Source organism: Panulirus ornatus, chromosome 9, assembly GCF_036320965.1.
Source record: "Panulirus ornatus isolate Po-2019 chromosome 9, ASM3632096v1, whole genome shotgun sequence".
Lineage (NCBI taxonomy): Eukaryota > Metazoa > Arthropoda > Malacostraca > Decapoda > Palinuridae > Panulirus > Panulirus ornatus.
Window position 1 is genome coordinate 4,511,236 of NC_092232.1, and position 24,430 is coordinate 4,535,665.

Sequence of the window (24,430 nt, forward strand, 5' to 3'; positions counted from 1 at the left end):
TTCCAGTTCTCTCTTACGTGTCGGGGAGGGAGAGAGAGAGAGAAATATGTCCCTCCCTCCCAGCACCCATAGAAGAAGAGGGAACATCCGGAAAACTGTACAATACCAGAGCGGAGGGAGTCTTCGCCTGCTTCAGGGAGTCAAGAGGAGGTCTTGGGTGTTGGGGGTTAAGGTCGCACGCTCACCTTACGCTCGATAAGCTTTAAGCTGTGAAGCGGGGGGGAAACTACGAAAAGTACGTGTGCTGCCTTATTACCCATCATACCAGAGAGGAGGATGAAGTTAATGGCGTAGAGCGGGTTGGGGTCATTGGGGGAACACACGGGGGTGATGTCCACCTGAAACCGAACATGTCTCTGGAACACGGCTGGGCCAGAGCTACCCCGCTTGTACTCCACCCGGAAACTCATGGGTGACGTCACGCTATGGCTCAGCTCAGCGACCTGGAACAAAAGAGTGAGGTCAAGGGGGCGTTAGTTTGGTGGCCTTTCTCTGGACTGTCATGCATACATGACTGGCATGGTATGCATGACCACAGTGATAATGACCAAGGCATGATTTTAGTATTAATGGCCTACGTATATATGTCCTCAATGCTAAATGATTCGTATGACCTTAGTGCTAATGACCTAGACATGACCTTAGTGCTAATGACCTATACATGACCTTAGTGCTAATGACCTATACATGACCTGAGTGCTAATAACCTACATGACCTTACTGATAAAGACCTACATGACCTTAGTGCTAATGAAGTACATGACCTCAGTGCTAATGACCTATACATGCATGACCTTAACGCTATCTGTCTCTGGCCAACACGTGGGGAACCTGTATAAACCCAGTACTAGTTATCTCCAATGACCTGTGGTGACCTCCGTGCATCCTAGTCAACTATATAAGACACAAGTGGTATGTCTACACGGGAGCCCGCATTGCAAAAAAAAAAAAAAAAAAAAAATTACCTAAGGGTCGCTGAGAATATAAGTGATCAATACCAATGGAAATAATATTGATGGATTCCCTTTAGTTAGAAAAATAATTTGTAATTCCATCAGTATTTCAAAGAGTTCTAGGTTAGGTTAGGTTAGGTTAGGTTAGGTTAGGTTAGGTTTCTCTGATCGGCATCTCTTCGCGAAAGCTCATACCTGTATGTACGTCCAGCAGCTTCTGATGACATCCCGTACTGGATGTAGCTAAGGTCTCTCTCAGAACACTCACCCTGGGTTCTCCTGTCATCACAAGTTACCCACACACACACACTACCAGCAGTTCGGCTGTGGTCTTCTCATGACTCTACCTAGAACATGGTGAACCCAAGACCCGTTTTCTTCACGCCGATGAAGGTGGAGGCGGGCATTTGGATGCTCTTCTCGTGACTCTCTACCTAAAACATGGTGAACCTACGGCCCGTTTTCTTCACGCTGATGAAGGTGGAGGCGGGCATTTGGATACTCTTCTCGTGACTCGCTACCTAAAACATAGTGAACCTACGGCCCGTTTTCTTCACAGCGGTGAAGGGTGAGGCGGGCGCTTGGTGGTTTCCGCCATTTTCTGTCGTGCTCACCGAAAGGAAGGCGTGGATGAGGTCGGCCTTCACGGTGGCTAGAGCCTTGTCCTTGACCAGGATGGTGTACGTCTCGTCGCGCTCCGTGCTCATCAGGGACCCGAACCACGACTTCTTCGTCAGCTCCGGCGACGACTCCGGCGTTAGGTGCACCTCGTCTGTTGGAACTAAACAACGCAACGGGTAGTACAGTGAGGAACGGGTACAGCGAGCCTCACTACCGCTTAAACCTATCAAATCATCATCTTATCGCAACAACTTCTGCCCAAATGAAACGTTATGTTATATGAAGCGCATCGGTCGACGCGACTGAGCCGTTGAAGGGAAGGGGAGGGTACGTACCTTGCAATTTCCTCCTGTGGAAGCGCGGGGAACCTAGGAATGAGTTCTTGATCGTGTTGAGGCGAGACTTCCAGTAGGGCGCGGAGTAAGGCGAGCCCGGAGCCGAGGGAGGGTTACTGTCCTCCCCCGACGTGATTGTGGCCGATTGCTGGTGACTGCTGGTGCTCGTGGTGACCGTGCTAACCCCGCTGGTGCTGGTGCTGGTGCTGCTGCTGCTGTGGTGGTGGTGGTGGTGGTGGTGGTGGTGGGACTGGTGGCGGGAGGTGCGAGGCGAGGAGACGGGCGAGGCGGTCGGCGTCACGTTGTTGGAGTGGAGGGGAGAGTGGGACCCGCTGTTGTTGTTGCCCGAGCGGCGTCGGCTGCAGGGCAGCGTGTGCGATGACCTGTCGGTACACGACGGAGGCACGGTTAGTCTACACCACACCTGCCCCCGGAGAGTTCTGTCTGCACGGCTGGTGGTGTGTAGGGGGGCTATTACACCCCCTGAACCCCCCCCCCCCTGTACGGGTGGCGGGTTATTTACAAGAAAAGAGAGAGAGAGAGAGAGAGAGAGAGAGAGAGAGAGAGAGAGAGAGCCTTACCTCCACAGTCTTGTGGTGCAGGTGTTTGCATGATGCTGGGCCCGTATGGCAACGTACGTAGCTCATATATTGATCGAACTTATACGAGTGAACAGGAATTTTACTTTATTATTATTATTATTATCATTATTATTATTATTATTATCATTATTATTATTATTATTATTATTATCATTATTATTATCATTATTATCATTACTATCATCATTATTATTATAAATTGACGTTGGAGGCTCCAGTCAAGGACTCAAGTCCACATCAAGGCTGAACCCTAATTAAAATATAGAAGGGATTATGAAAGGGAAAAAGAAGAGATGATGGAAAGGATTTACGAATTCTTGTGCAAGTGAAAAACCTGTCACTTAAAAGGTGGAAGGTCGTGGTTACTGGGAAAGACATGAGAAGGTAGAGCGTTCCAAAGCTTCGACGTGTAGGGAAAGAAACAATTATGAAAACCATTAATACATTAGCCAGACTATCTTCTAAAATGGCATAATATTTCTTCCTTGTTTATAGTCTTAAATCAGATATGATTTTGATTTTCTAAAACACACAGTTACAATCTTAAGATTCTATAAACACTGACATGTATAATAAGGCATGACGAGACAGGAAGAGAAGTTGAACATGTGATATAGGAGGGGGGACGTACTGATGAGTAAGGTTCCGGCGCGGACTGATGGGCGAGCCTTCGGCCAGCCGCTCGAAGTGGGACATGGTGCCGTTGACGGCGCACGTGTCCACCCTCTTGCGCGGCGGATCGGCCGATTCTGAGCGGTAACGGTGGATAATCTCGTTCTCGTCCTCACACGCGGGTTTCCGCCGCTTCCGGTCCAGCAGGAGGAAGTAGATGACCTTCTCTGTGTTGTGGCTGGAGGAGAGGGAGGGAGGGAGGAGGCGGGCGGGCGGGCAGGCGGGAGGCGAGCAGGGAGAGACGAGACACCATGTGAGACGTGTATATCCCTGAGATTCCACTATCCAACGCCATCCATGCTTTCAGCCACTCCACACACACACACACACACACACACACACACAGACACACACACACACACACACACAGACACACACACACACACACACACACACACACACACACACTCACACACACAGCAGCAGCAGCAGCAGAGTCCTCATCCCACATAAGACATGAGATATAACTGTCTAAGGTGCCTCACAATCCCTCACAACTTTCCATTAATAGTGAACATCTTCCCTCCCACTCCTCACCAATGCCTCACCTCCAGTCATCATGGTCCAGCCAGCCCCTCATGGTCCTACACTGCAGTCACTACCCTCAACCTCTGAGGCACCCCCTATATACAGCTCGATATTAACCCATCTACATCTACTTCTCGATACTAACCCATCTACATCTACTTCTCGATACTAACCCATCCACATCTACTTCTCGATACTAACCCATCTACATCTACTTCTCGATACTAACCCATCTACATCTACTTCTCGATACTAACCCATCTACATCTACTTCTCGATACTAACCCATCTACATCGACCTCTCGATACTAACCCATCTACATCTACTTCTCGATACTAACCCATCTACATCTACTTCTCGATACTAACCCATCTACATCTACTTCTCGATACTAACCCATCTACATCTACTTCTCGATACTAACCCATCTACATCTACTTCTCGATACTAACCCATCTACATCTACTTCTCGATACTAACCCATCTACATCTACTTCTCGATACTAACCCATCTACATCTACTTCTCGATACTAACCCATCTACATCTACTTCTCGATACTAACCCATCTACATCCACTTCTCGATACTAACCCATCTACATCTACTTCTCGATACTAACCCATCTACATCTACTTCTCGATACTAACCCATCTACATCTACTTCTCGATACTAACCCATCTACATCTACTTCCAGCTATGAATTCTTCCATCACGATCATAAAATGAATAGCAAATGAAGCAACACATTAGCATGAACAATATCATTCATGTAACCTAACTCATGTTATGAACTGTTCGTATGAACAGTTCGAGTGTTACTTGTGAACATCTCGTGTTCTCGTTATACGTCACACAGATCGGATCCAGCCGCTCTGGTTAACAACTTCAGTTGTGTAGTTGTAAACTAGAGAGGCTGGACCTACAATGCATGACATATAGTCCTGAGACATGAATGCAAGACGTATACAGCAACACTTAAACTGGGAACAAATCAAACAGGAATATAACATATATAAAGACCTGAAAAAAATATAATAATTACATTTAGTTATGAAGAGGGCCTGAACTGTCATGGAAGAATGAAGAAGACTATATATATATATATATATATATATATATATATATATATATATATATATATATATATATATATATATATATATATATATATATTCCTATGAGTCCACGGGGAAATGAAACACGATAAGTTCCCTAGTGCACTTTCGTGTAATAATCACATCATCAGGGGAGACACAAGAAAGAAATATAATAGTCAGTTGATATACAACGAAGAGACGTAGCTAAGACCCAGCTAGACTCCCTGACTATGGGAGGAGACAGATGAGGAAAGACTATAAGAGCTATTCAGAAGAGCGAGGGGACAGGGTGACCCATGGCTTCCAGGCCGGCGCTGGAGACGATGAACGACTCCAGACACAACTGGATGGCTGACCTACGGGGAAGGTCCAGTGGAGGAGGAGGAGGAGCTCTATGAGTGGCTCTCGCGGTGGTCTGTATGTGTGTGTGTGTGTGTGTGTGTGTGTGTGTGTGTGTGTGTGTGTGTGTGTAGAGGAACTGTAGATATCTGAGGGAAGGGAATGAAGGGAGAGGGAGGATGGTGGAACGTGGTTCAAGTGAAGAGGGACGTCCTGGAGTGGGGTCGTATCCGCCGGGGCGGTGCCAGAGATAAGGATAAGAATGATAAGAGAGACGGCGGGTAACGAGGATAAGACTCCATACAGAAAGCAATGTAATACCACGAGGGTGGAGGAGAAAGAGGAGGAGGAGGAGGAGGAGGAGGAGGAGGAGGAGGAGGAGGAGGAGGAGGACGTGGTGAAATTCTTATAGTCTTCAGGAGGAGCTAGTGGTTCCTGTTGTCTGGTGACCGTCTGCCGACGAGGCCTGATATTCTACAGGACTGAGAGGATGGAGGGATAAGAGGATTTAGGAGGCGAAAATCCCTGAATCCTGCACAGAGACATACAGAAATAGGATCAGGCGGAGGGATCACAAGACCTGGTTATATTACTACAGAGAAACTCAGGCGAAGGACTTGAACAATAGGGGTCTGGCGGGAAGAGGATCCTACTCCCATGAGGAAGGAGTTACGTACCAAGGATCTGGGAGGATGAGGGATCCTCCTATCTAAGGAGGAGTTACGTACCAAGGATCTGGAAGGATAAGTGACCCTACTGTCTGAAGTAGGAGTTACCTCCCAAGGAGGCAGAGAATCTCACTATCCTACGCAAGGAGTTAACGTACCAAGGATCCAGGAGGTCCAACATGACCTTGTCCTTGTCCTTGAAGCAGCCGAGGGAGGCCATGTTCCTGATGACGTCGGGGTCAACGCTGTCCTTCGTGGGGATGATGTGGGTCTGCACCACCTCCATCATGGGCTTCTCCAACTCCAGCTCACCCTTGCCCCCAGCCACCACCCACGGGTGCTTGTTGATCTCCTCCAGCTGGAGTGGGGGGGAAGGGAGGAGGAGACCACGAGGAAAGGGAAGGGGAAAGGGAGGGAAAGGAAAGAAGGAAGGGAGGGGTGGGTGGAGGGAGGTGGAGGAGGAGGAGGCTCAATGGATTATGAAACGTAAATTTGAGAGACACATATAAATATACACGTACATATTAGAGATTAAATAGGTGGTCGAGACGTGAACTATATACCATACGGTTTGGAATAAGCCCATCACGAGTCCAGCCAGGAAGAGAGAGAGAGAGAGAGAGAGAGAGAGAGAGAGAGAGAGAGAGAGAGAGAGAGAGAGAGAGAGAGAGAGAGAGAGAGAGAGAGAGAGACCCCTCATCATCTCTAACTCCAGGCATCTCTCCCGCCGCCGCCGTGGTGTCTGTCTCGTCTCCCCTCCCTAACGTCTCTCTCTCTCTCTCTCTCCACATATACGTAAACCTGAAACTTTTATTCTTAAAATATTCAGGAGGTGAGTGAACATCGGCCGTGCGCGCGGAGAAGCACCCGTGTCTCCCCCTCACCCGGGCGGGCGGGCGAGCGGGAGGGAGGGAGGGCCAGGTTCCTCACGGAGGCACGGGGTGGGTGTGGGGTGTGTTCAGCGGCTCCTCTGCTCCCGGGGATGACCACCGTCATCAATGCCTCCTACACCAGATGTAATGATGGAGTACAGAAAAATGGGTGGATGGTGCCCTAATGGTGAAATATAGAGCCTTCTGTCTGTCTGGTCAGAGTCTGGTACTGTCTTAACCTCCCTTCCGTCTGGTCAGAGTCTGGTACTGTCTTAACCTCCCTTCCGTCTGGTCAGAGCCTGGTACTGTCTTATCCTCCCTTCCGTCTGGTCAGAGCCTGGTACTGTCTTATCCTCCCTTCCGTCTGGTCAGAGCCTGGTACTGTCTTAACCCCCCTTCCGTCTGGTCAGAGCCTGGTACTGTCTTATCCTCCCTTCCGTCTGGTCAGAGTCTGGTACTGTCTTATCCTCCCTGCCGTCTGGTCAGAGCCTGGTACTGTCTTATCCTCCCTTCCGTCTGGTCAGAGCCTGGTACTGTCTTATCCTCCCTTCCGTCTGGTCAGAGTCTGGTACTGTCTTAACCTCCCTTCCGTCAGGTCAGAGTCTGGTACTGTCTTATCCTCCCTTCCGTCTGGTCAGAGCCTGGTACTGTCTTATCCTCCCTTCCGTCTGGTCAGAGCCTGGTGCTGTCTTAACCCCCTTCCGTCTGGTCAGAGTCTGGTACTGTCTTAACCCCCCTTCCGTCTGGTCAGAGCCTGGTACTGTCTTATCCTCCCTTCCGTCTGGTGAGAGCCTGGTACTGTCTTATCCTCCCTTCCGTCTGGTCAGAGCCTGGTACTGTCTTATCCTCCCTTCCGTCTGGTCAGAGCCTGGTACTGTCTTAACCCCCCTTCCGTCTGGTCAGAGCCTGGTACTGTCTTATCCTCCCTTCCGTCAGGTCAGAGTCTGGTACTGTCTTATCCTCCCTTCCGTCTGGTCAGAGCCTGGTACTGTCTTATCCTCCCTTCCGTCTGGTCAGAGCCTGGTGCTGTCTTAACCCCCTTCCGTCTGGTCAGAGCCTGGTACTGTCTTATCCTCCCTTCCGTCTGGTCAGAGCCTGGTAGTGAGATTCTGTAGAATAAGTCTTAATTTTACTTATACCAAGAAAAAAAAAGGTTTTCATAACTTTATAATGTTACATTAACACTTTAATTTAGTAAATATAATTGGTATATTGTAAAGGACGTAGTAAACCCATCATTTTTTTAAAATAGTAAGTGAGACAGCACGGGACACTGAATACCTTTATCATGGCCACATCATACACACACACACACACACACACACACACACACATATATATATATATATATATATATATATATATATTGGAAAAAAATGTAGCTTAGACATTGAAGCTTATTGACACAGTGGTGAAATTGATGAGAACTGCTATTGACGTTTGTGTGAATAAATTGTACATTTCCTTTTCCATAGCCAGAGGTTGAACCATTATGTGACATTCATTTTTTTTCATTCATTTCAAGCTAAAAGTTTGTTTTCTAAATTGTTTCTTACATTTTTCATATGTATATATATGTATGTGTGTGTGTGTGTGTGTATGTGCATATGTGTGTGTGTGTGTGTGTGTGTGTATATGTATATATATATGTATATTATCCCTGGGGATAGGGGTGAAAGAATACTTCCCACGTATTCCTCGCGTGTCGTAGAAAGCGACTAGAGGGGACGGGAGCGGGGGGCCGGAAATCCTCCCCTCCTTGTATTAACTTTCTAAAATGGGAAACAGAAGAAGGAGTCACGCGGGGAGTGATCATCCTCCTCGAAGGCTCAGAGTGGGGTGCCTAAATGTGTGTGGATGTAACCAAGATGTGAAAAAAGGAGAGATAGGTAGTATGTTTGAGGAAAGGAACCTGGATGTTTTGGCTCTGAGTGAAACGAAGCTCAAGGGTAAAGGGGAAGAGTGGTTTGGAAATGTCTGGGGAGTGAAGTCAGGGGTTAGTGAGAGGACAAGAGCAAGGGAAGGAGTAGCAATACTCCTGAAACAGGAGTTGTGGGAGTATGTGATAGAATGTAAGAAAGTAAATTCTCGATTAATATGGGTAAAATTGAAAGTTGATGGAGAGAGGTGGGTGATTATTGGTGCATATGCACCTGGGCATGAGAAGAAAGATCATGAGAGGCAAGTGTTTTGGGAGCAGCTAAATGAGTGTGTTAGCGGTTTTGATGCACGAGACCGGGTTATAGTGATGGGTGATTTGAATGCAAAGGTGAGTAATGTGGCAGTTGAGGGAATAATTGGTATGCATGGGGTGTTCAGTGTTGTAAATGGAAATGGTGAAGAGCTTGTAGATTTATGTGCTGAAAAAGGACTGATGATTGGGAATACCTGGTTTAAAAAGCGAGATATACATAAGTATACTTATGTAAGTAGGAGAGATGGCCAGAGAGCGTTATTGGATTACGTGTTAATTGACAGGCGTGCGAAAGAGAGACTTTTGGATGTTAATGTGCTGAGAGGTGCAACTGGAGGGATGTCTGATCATTATCTTGTGGAGGCTAAGGTGAAGATTAGTATGGGTTTTCAGAAAAGAGGAGTGAATGTTGGGGTGAAGAAGGTGGTGAGAGTAAGTGAGCTTGGGAAGGAGACCTGTGTGGGGAAGTACCAGGAGAGACTGTGTACAGAATGGAAAAAGGTGAGAACAATGGAAGTAAGGGGAGTGGGGGAGGAATGGGATGTATTTAGGGAATCAGTGATGGATTGCGCAAAAGATGCTTGTGGCATGAGAAGAGTGGGAGGTGGGCTGTTTAGAAAGGGTAGTGAGTGGTGGGATGAAGAAGTAAGAGTATTAGTGAAAGAGAAGAGAGAGGCATTTGGACGATTTTTGCAGGGAAAAAATGCAATTGAGTGGGAGAAGTATAAAAGAAAGAGACAGGAGGTCAAGAGAAAGGTGCAAGAGGTGAAAAAAAGGGCAAATGAGAGTTGGGGTGAGAGACTATCAGTAAATTTTAGGGAGAATAAAAAGATGTTCTGGAAGGAGGTAAATGGGGTGCGTAAGACAAGGGAGCAAATGGGAACTTCAGTGAAGGGCGTAAATGGGGAGGTGATAACAAGTAGCGGTGATGTGAGAAGGAGATGGAATGAGTATTTTGAAGGTTTGTTGAATGTGTCTGATGACAGAGTGGCAGATATAGGGTGTTTTGGTCGAGGTGGTGTGCAAAGTGAGAGGGTTAGGGAAAATGATTTGGTAAACAGAGAAGAGGTAGTAAAAGCTTTGCGGAAGATGAAAGCCGGCAAGGCAGCAGGTTTGGATGGTATTGCAGTGGAATTTATTAAGAAAGGGGGTGACTGTATTGTTGACTGGTTGGTAAGGTTATTTAATGTATGTATGACTCATGGTGAGGTGCCTGAGGATTGGCGGAATGCGTGCGTAGTGCCATTGTACAAAGGCAAAGGGGATAAGAGTGAGTGCTCAAATTACAGAGGTATAAGTTTGTTGAGTATTCCTGGTAAATTATATGGGAGGGTATTGATTGAGAGGGTGAAGGCATGTACAGAGCATCAGATTGGGGAAGAGCAGTGCGGTTTCAGAAGTGGTAGAGGATGTGTGGACCAGGTGTTTGCTTTGAAGAATGTATGTGAGAAATACTTAGAAAAGCAAATGGATTTGTATGTAGCATTTATGGATCTGGAGAAGGCATATGATAGAGTTGATAGAGATGCTCTGTGGAAGGTATTAAGAATATATGGTGTGGGAGGCAAGTTGTTAGAAGCAGTGAAAAGTTTTTATCGAGGATGTAAGGCATGTGTACGTGTAGGAAGAGAGGAAAGTGATTGGTTCTCAGTGAATGTAGGTTTGCGGCAGGGGTGTGTGATGTCTCCATGGTTGTTTAATTTGTTTATGGATGGGGTTGTAAGGGAGGTAAATGCAAGAGTCCTGGAAAGAGGGGCAAGTATGAAGTCTGTTGGGGATGAGAGAGCTTGGGAAGTGAGTCAGTTGTTGTTCGCTGATGATACAGCGCTGGTGGCTGATTCATGTGAGAAACTGCAGAAGCTGGTGACTGAGTTTGGTAAAGTGTGTGGAAGAAGAAAGTTGAGAGTAAATGTGAATAAGAGCAAGGTTATTAGGTACAGTAGGGGTGAGGGTCAAGTCAATTGGGAGGTGAGTTTGAATGGAGAAAAACTGGAGGAAGTGAAGTGTTTTAGATATCTGGGAGTGGATCTGTCAGCGGATGGAACCATGGAAGCGGAAGTGGATCATAGGGTGGGGGAGGGGGCGAAAATTTTGGGAGCCTTGAAAAATGTGTGGAAGTCGAGAACATTATCTCGGAAAGCAAAAATGGGTATGTTTGAGGGAATAGTGGTTCCAACAATGTTGTATGGTTGCGAGGCGTGGGCTATGGATAGAGATGTGCGCAGGAGGATGGATGTGCTGGAAATGAGATGTTTGAGGACAATGTGTGGTGTGAGGTGGTTTGATCGAGTAAGTAACGTAAGGGTAAGAGAGATGTGTGGAAATAAAAAGAGCGTGGTTGAGAGAGCAGAAGAGGGTGTTTTGAAATGGTTTGGGCACATGGAGAGAATGAGTGAGGAGAGATTGACCAAGAGGATATATGTGTCGGAGGTGGAGGGAACGAGGAGAAGAGGGAGACCAAATTGGAGGTGGAAAGATGGAGTGAAAAGGATTTTGTGTGATCGGGGCCTGAACATGCAGGAGGGTGAAAGGAGGGCAAGAAATAGAGTGAATTGGAGTCATGTGGTATACAGGGGTTGACGTGCTGTCAGTGGATTGAAGCAAGGCATGTGAAGCGTCTGGGGTAAACCATGGAAGGCTGTGTAGGTATGTATATTTGCGTGTGTGGACGTGTGTATGTACATGTGAATGGGGGGGGGGGGGTTGGGCCATTTCTTTCGTCTGTTTCCTTGCGCTACCTCGCAAACGCGGGAGACAGCGACAAAGTATAAAAAAAAAAAAAAAAAAAAAAAAATATATATATATATATATATATATATATATATATACTTTTTTTCATATTTGATTGCCGTTTTTCCACGTTAGCTCTAGGAACAGACGCACAAAGGCCACATTCGTTCACACTCGCTCTCTAGCTCTCATGTGTAATGCACTGAAACCACAGCTCCCTATCCACATCCAGGCCCCACAGACCTTTCCATGGTTTACCCCAGACGTTTCACACGTCCTGGTTCAGCCAGTGATAGCACGTCGACCCCTTTATAGCATATCGTTCTAATTCACTCTATCCCGATCAAGCCTTTCACTCTCCTGCATGTTCAGGTCCCGATCACTCAAAATCTTTTTCACACCATCCTTCCACCTTTGATTTGGTATCCCCTTTCTCCTTGTTCTTTCCATTTCTGTCAACCATTCCTCACTCATTCTATCCATATGTCAAAACTATTTCAACACACACACTTCAGCTCTCTCAATCACACTCTTTTTATCATCATAAATCTCCCTTACCCTTGATCAAACCACCTCAAACCACATATCGTCCTCACATTTCATTTCCAACACACTCTTCCGCACAGCCTCAACTATAGCCCATACCTCTCATCCATACAACTTTGTTGGGACTACTGTACCTTCAAACATACCCATTTTCACCCTTTCAGGTAACGACCTTTCTTTCCGCACATTCTTCAGTGCTCCCAGAACCTTCGCCCCCTCACTCACCCTATGAATAAATTTTGCTTACATGGTTTTTTTATACTACAATTTACACTCCCAGATATCTAAAACACTTTACTTCCTCCAAATTTTCTCCATTCAAACTCACACACCAATGAAACTGTCTTTCTACCACGCTAAACTAATAACCTTCCTTTTATCTACATCTACTCTCAGCTTCCTCCTTTCACACACTCTTGCAAACTCAGTCACAAACTTTTTGCAGTATCTTACTCGAGTCTTCCACAAGTGCTGTATCATCAGCAAACAAGTGATTCACTTCTCACATTCTCTCACCCCAAACAGGCTGCATACTCGTCCCTCTCTCAAAGACCTTTGCATCTACCTCCCTCACCACCTCATCCATAAACAAATTTAAAATCCATGGTGGCATCACACACTCCTGCCACAGATCCACTTTCTCTTCACCAAACCGCACTCCCTGACTCTCACTCTGTAGACCAATCCGACCTAAGCACACTACATCTGCCAACCTATCATCAAACACACTCAACAGTTCTTCAAAATACTCACGTCACCTCCTCTTTATTTCATCGCTAGCTGTTATCACTTCCCCCCCTTTGCTCCCTTATCTGATGTTCCCTTTTGTCATCTTCTTTTTCGCACTCTATTAACCTCCTTCCAAGGCATTATATTCTCTCCGAATCTGATACTCGCTCAACCTCTTTACCTTCCTCTTGACCTCCTGCCGCTTTCTCTTATACGTCTCCCAGTCATCTGCACTCCTTCCCTGGAAGTACCGCCCATATACCTCTCTTTTCTCACTCACTAGCAACTTTACTTCTTCATCCCACCACTCACTACCCTTTCCAACCTACCCATCCACACTCATCTCTCGCACATTCCAGCAATGCTTCCCTACATACCTCTCATTCCTCACTCATTCCCCTTGCTTCATTTATTTCCCATTATAAATCCAATCTTTCCCGGTATTTCTTCACACAAATCTCCTTTCCAACCTCACTTACTCTCACCACTCTTCTCACCCATAACATTTCCTCTCTTCCGAGAACCTCTACATATCTTCACCCTCGCCTACACAAGACACTGCTCAGATGTCTCACCAGCTACCCGTCTATTCGTGAGGTACAAATAGGTAAATATCACAAGAGATGGGGCTAGGCGAGTGTTGAACTCCCTCCTCGTAGACAACAGATACGTAACTATGAACATAACAAACAAATACATAACAAGAAACCTCGTTGGCTCACATTCTTTCAGCATTCCAGAACTGGGGTGTAGCGTGAGTCATGTATTGTACTGCTAATGTGAGAGACATACTGTCCAAACGAGTCTGGTGTTTGTAATGCTGGTGTGAGAAACACATTCTCCTGGCAAGAGTGGTTAGTTATGGAGTAGTTTCGGTGGAGGGAGAGGGTCTAATGCTACTGCAGAGAATTAAGTGCCGAGCATGTTGAGGTGGGGCAGTAAAGGGAGGATCTTTGTATCATTATGTAGGTGTTTGTGGTTGCCTGGCAGCCGGTGATTATTCTGAGTGCACTATGCAGCTTTGATATACCTAGTTTTGAGAGGGGTAAGAGACCAGGCATTTATATATATATATATATATATATATATATATATATATATATATATATATATATATATATATATATATATATATACACTCGTCAGAAAGAGACTGGTGTGGAAATTCAGCTCGACTTCTATATCTTTTCTCTTAAAGAGAAGCACAACATTACCTCTCGTCCAGTGCCTCCCACCTACACCCTCCTCCAGTGGTGGACTGTACAATGGTACAGCCAGCACGTCACGTGTATACCTCCACACCATTTTCCTCCTCACACACTGACGGTTTCCGTCAGGACCGTGAACCTTATGTGGGTCATGGGCCTTCCCTAGTGTGTTCATGTCTTATCTAGCAATGTCAGCGCTTACCCAGAGCTCTTCCCTATCGCCACTAATTGGTGTTAAGTCTTTTGATGTTTTCCATTGTGAAGACCATATTTGAACGTGTTAAGTAGGGTGTGTGTGTGTGTGTGTGTGTGTGTGTGTGTGTGTGTGTGTGTGTGTGTGTGTGTGTATAAGTGTTGACGTATGTGTGTACGTGTGTGTGTGTACACGTGTGTGCGTATGTGTGTACGTGTAACGTACGTGTTGATGTGTGTACACGTGTGTACGTGTGTATCTGTACACGTGTGTACGTGTGTATGTGTACACATGTGTACGTATGTGTGCACGTTTGTGTGTGCACATGTGTACGTATAAGTGTGCGTATATGTGTACATGTACACGTGTGTACGTAAGTGTACGGGTGTGTGTGTACAGGTGTGTACGTGTGTGTGTGTACGTATGTGTACGTGTGTATGTACAGGTGTGTACGTATGTGTGTCCGTGTGTACCTATGTAAGGTGGAAGCCTCACCGTCAACCGCTTCTCCGGGTTGACCTCAATCATGCCCCTGAGCAGGTCCTGGCAGTCCGGGGGCACGAAGTGGGGGATGTGGAATACGCCCCGCTTCACCTTCTCTAGCAGCTGTCTCAGGTTATCGTCGTCAAAGGGCAGCGCCCCCACCAGGAGGGCGTACAGTATGACCCCACATGACCACACGTCCGCTCGCCGACCATCGTATTTCTCCCCCTGCAAGTCATCGTGCGTGTAAATATGTAAATTGTCTCGTAAAAAAAAAGGATGTAAATTTTTACCTGTAAAAAAAAAGGGTGTAAATTTAACCGGAAAAAAGGGGTGTAAATTTACCTGTAAAAAAGGGGTGTAAATTTACCTGTAAAAAAAGGGGTTAATCATCTTGCTCAAAAAAGGTGTAAATTTTCCTGTAAAAGAGGGTTAATTATCTTGTAAAAAGGTGTAAATTTTCCTGTAATAAAAGGAAATGCCCTTGTCAAAAGAAAGGTGTAAATTTTACTGTAAACTAGGAAATTCGCCTGTAAAAAGAAAGATGTAAATTTTCAGGTAAAAAAGTAAATTCTCTTGTAAAAGGAACGGTGTAAATTCTCATGTTAAAAAAGACGAGTGTAAGTCCTCTTGTAAAAGAAATTGATGTAAATTCTCTGTGGAAAATTAAGCATGATGTAAATTGTAAATGGAAGCTGTCGTACTTCTGCAAATCCTCGTAAATGAAACCCAACGTAAACAAAAGATGTTGTGTAAACAAAGCCACCATACATATCAAAAATCCTGGCATACGAGTTTTTCAAAATTAAAAAAATCTTAGACCCTGAAAACCTACGTATGTAAATTTATGTAAATGAGAGGTACCATAATTGTAAAAGTTCTCGTCCATACGAAAAAGTGACCAATATTGTAAACTGTCTTTAAAGTGTACCAATAAGTGCGTTAATTACCCATTATCTCATAATTAGAGTCAAATAATCATAGTAACTAATTAACAATAATGTAAATATGGCCTTAAAAGTTAAAGAAACATCTTGACTGTGGATATAATTCTAAGGCAGGATAATTATCAATTATGAAACAACTATGGATACAATTCTGAGGGAGGATAATTATCAATTATGAAACAACTGTGGATATAATTCTAATACAGGATAATTATCAATTATGAAACAACTGTCGATATAATTCTAATACAGGATAATTATCAATTATGAAACAACTGTGGATATAATTCTAATACAGGATAATTATCAGTTATGAAACAACTGTGGATATAATTCTACTACAGGATAATTATCAATTATGAAACAACTGTGGATATAATTCTAAGGCAGGATAATTATCAATTATCAAAATAATTCATTACGTAGGAATCCCCATCATATAAACTTGGGAATCGCCTCATCATTAGAAATCATCATAATAACCATAATTATCACATAATCTTATAATATCGTGGCCATTACGAAGTCTATTGCTGGAGCCACTGGCGATAGATAATTCGGATCAGAAAACGAATGTGAATATCGCTTCTATTATGACCAAACACGACTGGGTTTTTTTTTGGCGAGTGTGAATATCGTGTTTATTGTAGGAACGATAGACAATATTTGGATTTCATATACTGTGAATATTCGTGTCTATTGTAGGAACGACAGACAATACTTGGATTTCATACACCGTGAATATCGTGTCTACTGTAGGAACGATAGACAATATTAGGATGTCATACACCGTGAATATTCGTGTCTATTGTAAGAACGATAGACAATATTAGGATGTCATACACCGTGAATATTCGTGTCTATTGTAGGAATGACAGACAATACTTGGATTTCTAAAGTGCGAATATCGTATCAGCTGTAGGAACGACAAACAAATATTACGATTCCACAGTGTGACTATCGTATCTAGGCATGAGAGACAATATTTGGACCATTTCATGACTGTCTGAATATCGCTGGGAAAAGGACAAGTCTGCCGGGTGTCGGGGTTAGAGACGAGACGCTGTAGCTGGAGTACATGCGAGGGCCTGGGTGGAGGGGGGGGGGGGGAGGGGGGTGGAGGTAGGGGGTCGTCAGGAGGGAGGGGGGGAGGGGGAGAGTCATCCATCACTCAGCCGTCAGGCGGATACAACCCTGGATGACAGCTTCCCCCCCTCCCCCCGTCCCCCCCCCCGCGGGAGGGATGGGGGGAGGAGGGACGCGTCAACAATGAATTAAATCGAGGGTGCTACAGAGAGAGAGAGAGAGAGAGAGAGAGAGAGAGAGAGAGAGAGAGAGAGAGGTGGTAGACGTTGTGAGGAGGAGGAGGATGAAGGTGAGGGGGGGAGAGTGGGTTGATGTGGAGGGGGATGATGATGAGGGAGGAAGCGTGGGGGGGAGGGACGATGTTGGGATACTGAAGGATGGGATGATGTGTCATGGTGGATGATGTTGAAGGGGTGGGATGGGGTGTGAGGATGTGATGATGAGGAGGTTATGAGGCTGGGATGATACACACGCAGATGTGATGATGAGGGATGATGTGTTGATGATAAGGATTGATGAGGAATAATGAAGGATGATGAAGGATGATGAGGGGGGTGATGAGGGGGTGATGAGGGGATGATGAAGGATGATGAGGGGATGATGAGGAATGATGAGGGAATGACGAGGTAATGATGAGGGGGATGATGAAGGATGATGAGGGGATGATGAGGAATGATGAGGGAATGACGAGGTGATGATGAGGGGGATGATGAAGGATGATGAGGGGATGATGAGGAATGATGAGGGAATGACGAGGTGATGATGAGGGGGATGATGAAGGATGATGAGGCATGACCCTAGATGACCAGGGACTCAGGTCAGGGTAGGTCATGGGGGCGCCCCCACACAGGTCATGGGGCCCTTCAGGTCTGTGACCTGCACAACTCGGTAATAGCGAGCTAGGGACCCCCCCTGAAGCAGGTGGGCGGGACCATAGGGTCACATGGCTTGACCTTTGACCTGTACCCTTAAAAAGGGTTAGGTCTACGTATGACCGGGCCTTCATCCGTCGTGCTGAGTGGCCGTGTTGAAGGGGATGGCTTCATGAATCACAGACCGAGACTTGATCCCTTCCTCTGGCCATGTTACCAGCCAGCCAACACCCAGCCAGCCAACACCTAGCCAGCCAACACTTACCCAGCTAACACCTAGCCAGCCAACACCTAGCCAGCCAACACCTAGCTAGCCAACACCCAGCCAGCCAACACCCAGCCAGCCAACACCTAGCCAGCCAACACCCAGCCAGCCAACACCTAGCCAGCCAACACCCAGCCAGCCAACACCCAGCCAGCCAACACCCAGCCAGCCAACACCTAGCCAGCCAACACCTAGCTAGCCAACACCCAGCCAGCCAACACCCAGCCAGCCAACACCTAGCCAGCCAACACCCAGCCAGCCAACACCTAGCCAGCCAACACCCAGCCAGCCAACACCCAGCCAGCCAACACCCAGCCAGCCAACACCTAGCCAGCCAACACCTAGCTAGCCAACACCCAGCCAGCCAACACCCAGCCAGCCAACACCTAGCCAGCCAACACCCAGCCAGCCAACACCTAGCCAGCCAACACCCAGCCAGCCAACACCCAGCCAGCCAACACCCAGCCAGCCAACACCTAGCCAGCCAACACCCAGCCAGCCAACACCAAGCCAGCCAACACCCAGCCAGCCAACACCCAGCCAGCCAACACCTAGCCAGCCAACACCCAGCCAGCCAACACCTAGCCAGCCAACACCCAGCCAGACTCTAGAACACCACATTAAGGCTAGGGAGATCGGCTGGTACACCAGTCAAGGGCTGAGCTATCCTCAGGACACGGTATCTTCTGAAACATGATTCGAAGTATCTAAAACACGTCTCGACTCCTGACTCGAAGTATTCGAACGTTCTGAAACATGTCTCGACTCCTGACTCGAAGTATTCGAACCTTCTAAAACACGTCTCGACTCCTGACTCGAAGTATTCGAACGTTCTAAAACACGTCTCGACTCCTGACTCGAAGTATTCGAACGTTCTGAAACATGTGTCGACTCCTGACTCGAAGTATTCGAACGTTCTGAAACATGTCTCGACTCCTGACTCGAAGTATTCGAACGTTCTGAAACATGTCTCGACTCCTGACTCGAAGTATTCGAACGTTCTCCTGCATCAGGTAGGGTTCGGGGGGTCTCTAAATCTTCGAAGCCAGGAGTTAAACCCTAGCTCAGCAGCCAGGCTTCACTGGCGCCCTTCACACATCGGCCGCCACCAGTGCATCAGAGAGAGAGAGAGAGAGAGAGAGAGAGAGAGAGAGAGAGAGAGAGAGAGAGAGAGAGAGGCTCGTGTCGAGTGGTTCTCGACTTTTCCCATTAATATAGAGATGTGGGGGGGGAGGAAGAAAGGTGGGAACTAACTCATGTGGGAGGAGGAGGGGAGGGGCGGGGTGTGTGTGTGTGTGGGGAGGGGAGGGGGGGGGGGTGATCGTCCCAATACTGGGACCTCCATTTGGACACCAAACAAACTACGAGGATTTGTACAGTTTCACAGGAAAGGAAAATAAAAAAAGAAAAAAACGGAAAAAAACATATTTTTAAAAAGGAGAAAAATTGATCAAAAGGATTCCTATGAGCAAGGATGTGTAGTCGTCCCTCTGTACTATTTCAAGCCACTCTCTCTCTCTCCCTCTCTCTCTCTACTTCAGGCGGACGGGGGGGGGGGATATCAAACAACCCCCTCCCTCCCCCTCTCGAGGTCAGTCTCCAACCATGGTCAAGTTGAGAGAAACAAATATAGATGGTTAACTACCAAATGATACAACGAGGGAGGGATCACAGTGTCTCTGACCTCCACGACCAACATGGGGGAGGAGAGTTCCCCCATGAGCCTCCCACATCCTGAAGAAGGAGTACTGACTAACTGCACACGCAGCTGGTAGAAGGCGTGTCTCTGGGGTTCAGACGTCCAACCCCGCCCCCAGCAGGCACTCGCCCGCCTGTTCCTTGTCAACATGGGGGCATCCAGTCCCCCCAGCGTGTATGACTTGGCCTCGTTACATCTTGACACGACCACTGAAGGAGTTAGGTTAGGTCAGAGGTCACACCCTCGTACACTCAAGGGTCCAGCTGTCGTGCCCAAAGGGTTGCACTTTGTCCTTCTCAAAGGGTCGGTCTATCGTGGTCAAAGGGCCGTATCATCTTGGTCAAGGGTCGTACCATCGTGCCCAAGGGTCGTATGGTCTTGGTCAAGGATCGTATCGTCGTGCTCAAGGATCGTACCGTCGTGCTCAAGGATCGTACCGTCCTGCTCAAGGATCGTACCGTCGTGCTCAAGGATCGTACCGTCCTGCTCAAGGATCGTACCGTCGTGCTCAAGGATCGTACCGTCCTGCTCAAGGATCGTACCGTCGTGCTCAAGGATCGTACCGTCCTGCTCAAGGATCGTACCGTCCTGCTCAAGGATCGTACCGTCCTGCTCAAGGTCAAATCCGGACACGCTCACACCTCTGCTATCATACGCTTATCCTTACAGTCGACCCCACTGCCATGACCCGTGTGGAGGAGGTGTCGGAAGGTCCACACTCCCTCGGGTAGTTAAGCTGGAAAGCTTAAGCTGTAATTAACTGTGCTGGTGAGCACGTAGATTAAGCCCTCCTCCTCTCCAAGCCTTTCAAGCCTCCCACACTGCTGTATGACCAGCGGTGTTCTGTGTGGAGGAGAGGTGGGGTTGGGTTGTTGAGGGGCCTCATCCAATAGCGTAGACAGTTATCATGCTCTTGTAGTCTACCGTCTACCTCAGGGGGGGGGGGGGGGGTGATTCTACCTGCGTATACACCCCCCCCCCCCCCCCCCACACGAACGCAACGGCTTCTGGCGTATTTCAGTACACCGCTGAATAGCCTTGTGCCCTCAGTATAATTTGCGTTTCTTCCTAGGCATTAAAACTCCTCCAGTGTCGGTATATACGATCAGGGAGGACTGGCACCTTCCTCCACCCACGTTCAACCCTCTGCGTCACGTGTGTGGGGTGGTCAGTGCTATATAAAGATCATCCAGTTACATATGACTTTGTTTCGTGTTGAAGCATATATACTCGCTTTCGTTTAACAAATATCAGGACAAGGAATTCTGAAAAAATAATTACGGTTTTTTAAAAATGTTTAGTAAATTACAGGATTCCTTCAATATTTGTACCTTTTCACACAGACAGACAGACAGACAGACAGACAGACAGACGGACGGACGGACAGACAGACAGGCACTCACACATACATACAAACGACCCTTCAACATATAGGGGCGCAAGAGCTACGTGAAGGCGTGGGTGAGATGAGGAGGTGGATGAGGGTAAGGGATGAGGGAGGGAAATGTGAGGGGAAATATGTGTGAAAACAATGAGTAGTTGAGGGAGTCCATCTTCCTTGGGTCTGGTGTGGTGGGAGGGGTCATCTTTCCCCCACACAACAGTCACCACTCACCCTTATGACCTTCCCTCCTGGTGTAGGGGGCTCATCTCCCCCTAATACAACAGTTATCACTCACCCTGATGACCTCCGGGCAGGCGTAGTGCGGGGAGCCGCAGGACGTCTCCAACATGGAGCCCTCCGGCTGGAGCGACGCCATGCCGAAGTCCGCGATCCTGATGCTGTTCTTCTCGTCCAGCAGGAGGTTCTCTGGTTTCAGGTCGCGGTGGCTGTGAGGGTCAGAAAGAGAGAGATAGAGAGACACACAAACACACACACCTTCGTCAAGTAAAGCTATAAACTAGAAGTTAAAGTTAGTTAATGGATATTAAAGTTAGATATGTCAAAAAGAGGGTGAGAAGGACACAGTCAGCCGGATGGGTCTTCCACAAGTGTTCCAGGAAGGTAAGAGAGGAATGTCTGGATATCCAGGAGCCAGACCTGGAAATGGAGCCTCGGGGACCTAAGGTGATCGTCGTCCAGTGCTTGTGGACCACAGGGTCAGAACTGTGAGAGTCGTAGGAGACACGAAGCTCTTTTATGTCCAAGCCCCTTGAGCGAGGAGGTACAATCCATGGGTATGATGACATGTCCTTAAATAGAAAAAAAACCCGAACACTTAAAGGCTTTTAGGTCTAAGGTCCAAAGGCCATCATACCCGAAGGGGGTCGTGCCAACGTGCTCAAGGGGTCTAATGAGTGTTGGTGTATTGATCTGTTCGCGACGGCTACTCCGGTAATGATGCCCTACGGATGAGACCTCACAACTTCCTTTTTAAAAAGAAATGTTATTTCCCCTCCAACCCGCAGCCCACTCCAGCCTCCACTTGGACTCCCTCCCAGAGACCTTAATATGAGAATTAATTTCCCCCTCTCCTTCCTCCTCTCCTGCAGTATTACACGTATCTGACCCAATGAACGTAGGGTGTTTGTCTACGATCCCTCACCGACTGACGTACTTGGGTGACGTAATTTAGAAGCGCGGATTAAGATTGGTATACCTGTCACCTCCCCGCTACCTCACTACTCCTCCAAGGCGTCTGTAGGACGCCCCTTCGAAAGAAATACGACCACTAGAGGAAGAAGAAGGAGTTGTCGTCCTCCTCCTCTGACTTCGCCGAGCACAACAAACTGCAGGAGTTTGGTATATCAGCGGAAGTTCTGGCGGATTCCTGCAGAGATGGACGGACTGGGGAGGGGATGAGAGGCACGAAGGAGGCGTGTATGGGGGGAGAGGAGAGGCAAGATGATCACCTCGAGGAGAACTACCGAGTGATGTGTTTGACGAGCTTCTCCTGTATTAATATGACTCTCTCACTGCTCGTTTTTTTTTTTTTTTTTGTGAATCAAATTTCTAAGCGAAGTAATAAAAGAAAAACAAAAATAATTTCAGGTTGGATTACATATCCTTAAAGTATGTGATGAAGGCGACACAGACGCCTTGAGAGAGTTGCAACGCAGGTATGAGGTAAAATGGAAAGGTGAATAAGCAAAGCCAGAAGTGTTTACTGGGGGAGTAAAGTTGCTGTGCAAGTCGGATGGGAGAAGAGTGAATGGTTTTTGGCGAGGGTGGGTCTCTCCATGTAGAGTGTGAGATGCTACCATGGCTGTTTGATCTGTTCAAGGGCGGTGGTGAGGGAGGCAGATGCAAGGGTGTTGAGAGAGAGAGAGAGAGAGAGAGAGAGAGAGAGAGAGAGAGAGAGAGAGAGAGAGAGAGAGAGAGAGAGAGAGAGAGAGAGAGAGAGAGAGAGAGAGAGAGAGGGGGGGGGGGGGGCAGCCTACTTCATGTAAGGGGTGGGGAGGCACGGGAGGTGCTGTTTGCAGATGACACAGCTCTGGTGGCAGGCTTCAGAAAAGATCGAAGTGACAGAGCTTGGGAGAGTATACGGGAAAAAAAAGAGGCAAGTTCGGGGTAAATGTGAACCAAAGTATGTTGATAAGGTGCTGCAGGTTGGGAAGACTGGATGGCAGAAAGTTAAGCTCGTACGTGGAGGGCCATGAGGTGGTAGAGTGCTTTACGTAGCTGGGAGTGGATGCGACAGCGAGTAGAATAATAACAGTTAAAGTGAGTCGTGGGATGAGAGAGGAAGCTAGGGTCCTTAGATGCATTAAGGTACATTTGGGGAAGGAGTTCAGTGTCAGTGAGGACACAGACAGGAATATCTGAAGGTACAGTAATCCAGATGATGTTGTACGAACCCATATCGTGTGGGTCTTGGGCGCTGAATATGAAAGAAAGTAAGACGATGAACGAGTTGGGAATTATATGCTCGAGGGTGATACGCGGCGTGAGGGGACGAGATCGTGGAGGGAATGACAGTGTAAGACAGAGGTGTGGTGTCAGGAGCAGTCATCAATGAGAGGACCGACCAGGGTGAGAGGAAATGGTCCAGACATACGGAGAAGATGAGCGGGAAAAAGGGACTTGAAGAAGAAGTCTGTGTGCCAGATGTGGGAGGGACGAGGAGAAGGAGAAGGAGGAGGAGGAGGAGGTGGAGATCGACCGTGAGGGAGATGGAAGGATGGAGTGAAGGACGCTACAGGAATCGAGCCTGAGCATTCAGGAGGGCGAGGGACGTGCATCGACAGAAGAATCACCTTGGTCGATGTGGTATACAAGGGCGACGTGGGCATCAGCGGGCTTAGGAGGGGGCATTTGGAGCGGTCAAGGTAGCCAGCCCCTCGAGTTAGTATGGAGGGCTTGCCTGCTGCAGGTTAGCTGCGGTGTTTACGGCGCACTATATCAAGGTTAGGGAGCGCGCGCGCGCGCGCGTGTGTGTGTGTGTGTGTGTGTGTGTGTGTGTGTGTGTGTGTGTGTGTGTGGTTTCCTTCGTGGCCAGAGCCAGACATCTTGCTCTGAACATAAAGAGACGTCATTACGACCTCGGCGACTCACACGCGTCCACAACACCAGCAAACTTGTGGGTTTATTAGAAAAGTTAACGTGAGAGTATCGACACCCCGTACAGACACCCCGTACAGTATTAGAGGCAGGGAAGACCACCTCAACCCTCCACACTCCGTACATCTCTGGGGGTCTTATACAGACATTATGGCACCTGCATCCCCAGGGGGGTTCGTCTCTGGGGTCTTACACTGACACTACAGCATCAGCGTCCCCTGGGGTTCATCTCTGGGGTCTTACACTGACACAACAGCATCAGCGCCCCCTGGGGTTCGTCTCTGGGG

The 24,430-nt window shown here is 47.5% G+C and overlaps 1 protein-coding gene across 5 annotated transcripts in view; it reads right to left on the bottom strand.

The window, feature by feature from the left end:
• Positions 1-24,430, bottom strand: part of sff (sugar-free frosting) — a 337,418-nt gene that overhangs the window by 11,708 nt on the left and 301,280 nt on the right. For 4 of the 5 annotated variants that reach the window (XM_071664557.1, XM_071664562.1, XM_071664559.1 and 1 more), the window contains 7 exons: positions 21,322-21,472; positions 14,786-15,001; positions 5,977-6,176; positions 3,143-3,361; positions 1,910-2,292; positions 1,568-1,734; positions 257-443 (listed from right to left, as the gene is read on the bottom strand). In XM_071664557.1, the coding sequence (XP_071520658.1) occupies positions 257-443; positions 1,568-1,734; positions 1,910-2,292; positions 3,143-3,361; positions 5,977-6,176; positions 14,786-15,001; positions 21,322-21,472 (1,523 nt within the window). The remainder of the gene's footprint in view (positions 1-256; positions 444-1,567; positions 1,735-1,909; positions 2,293-3,142; positions 3,362-5,976; positions 6,177-14,785; positions 15,002-21,321; positions 21,473-24,430) is intronic. The other variant, XM_071664558.1, reaches the window with a different exon arrangement.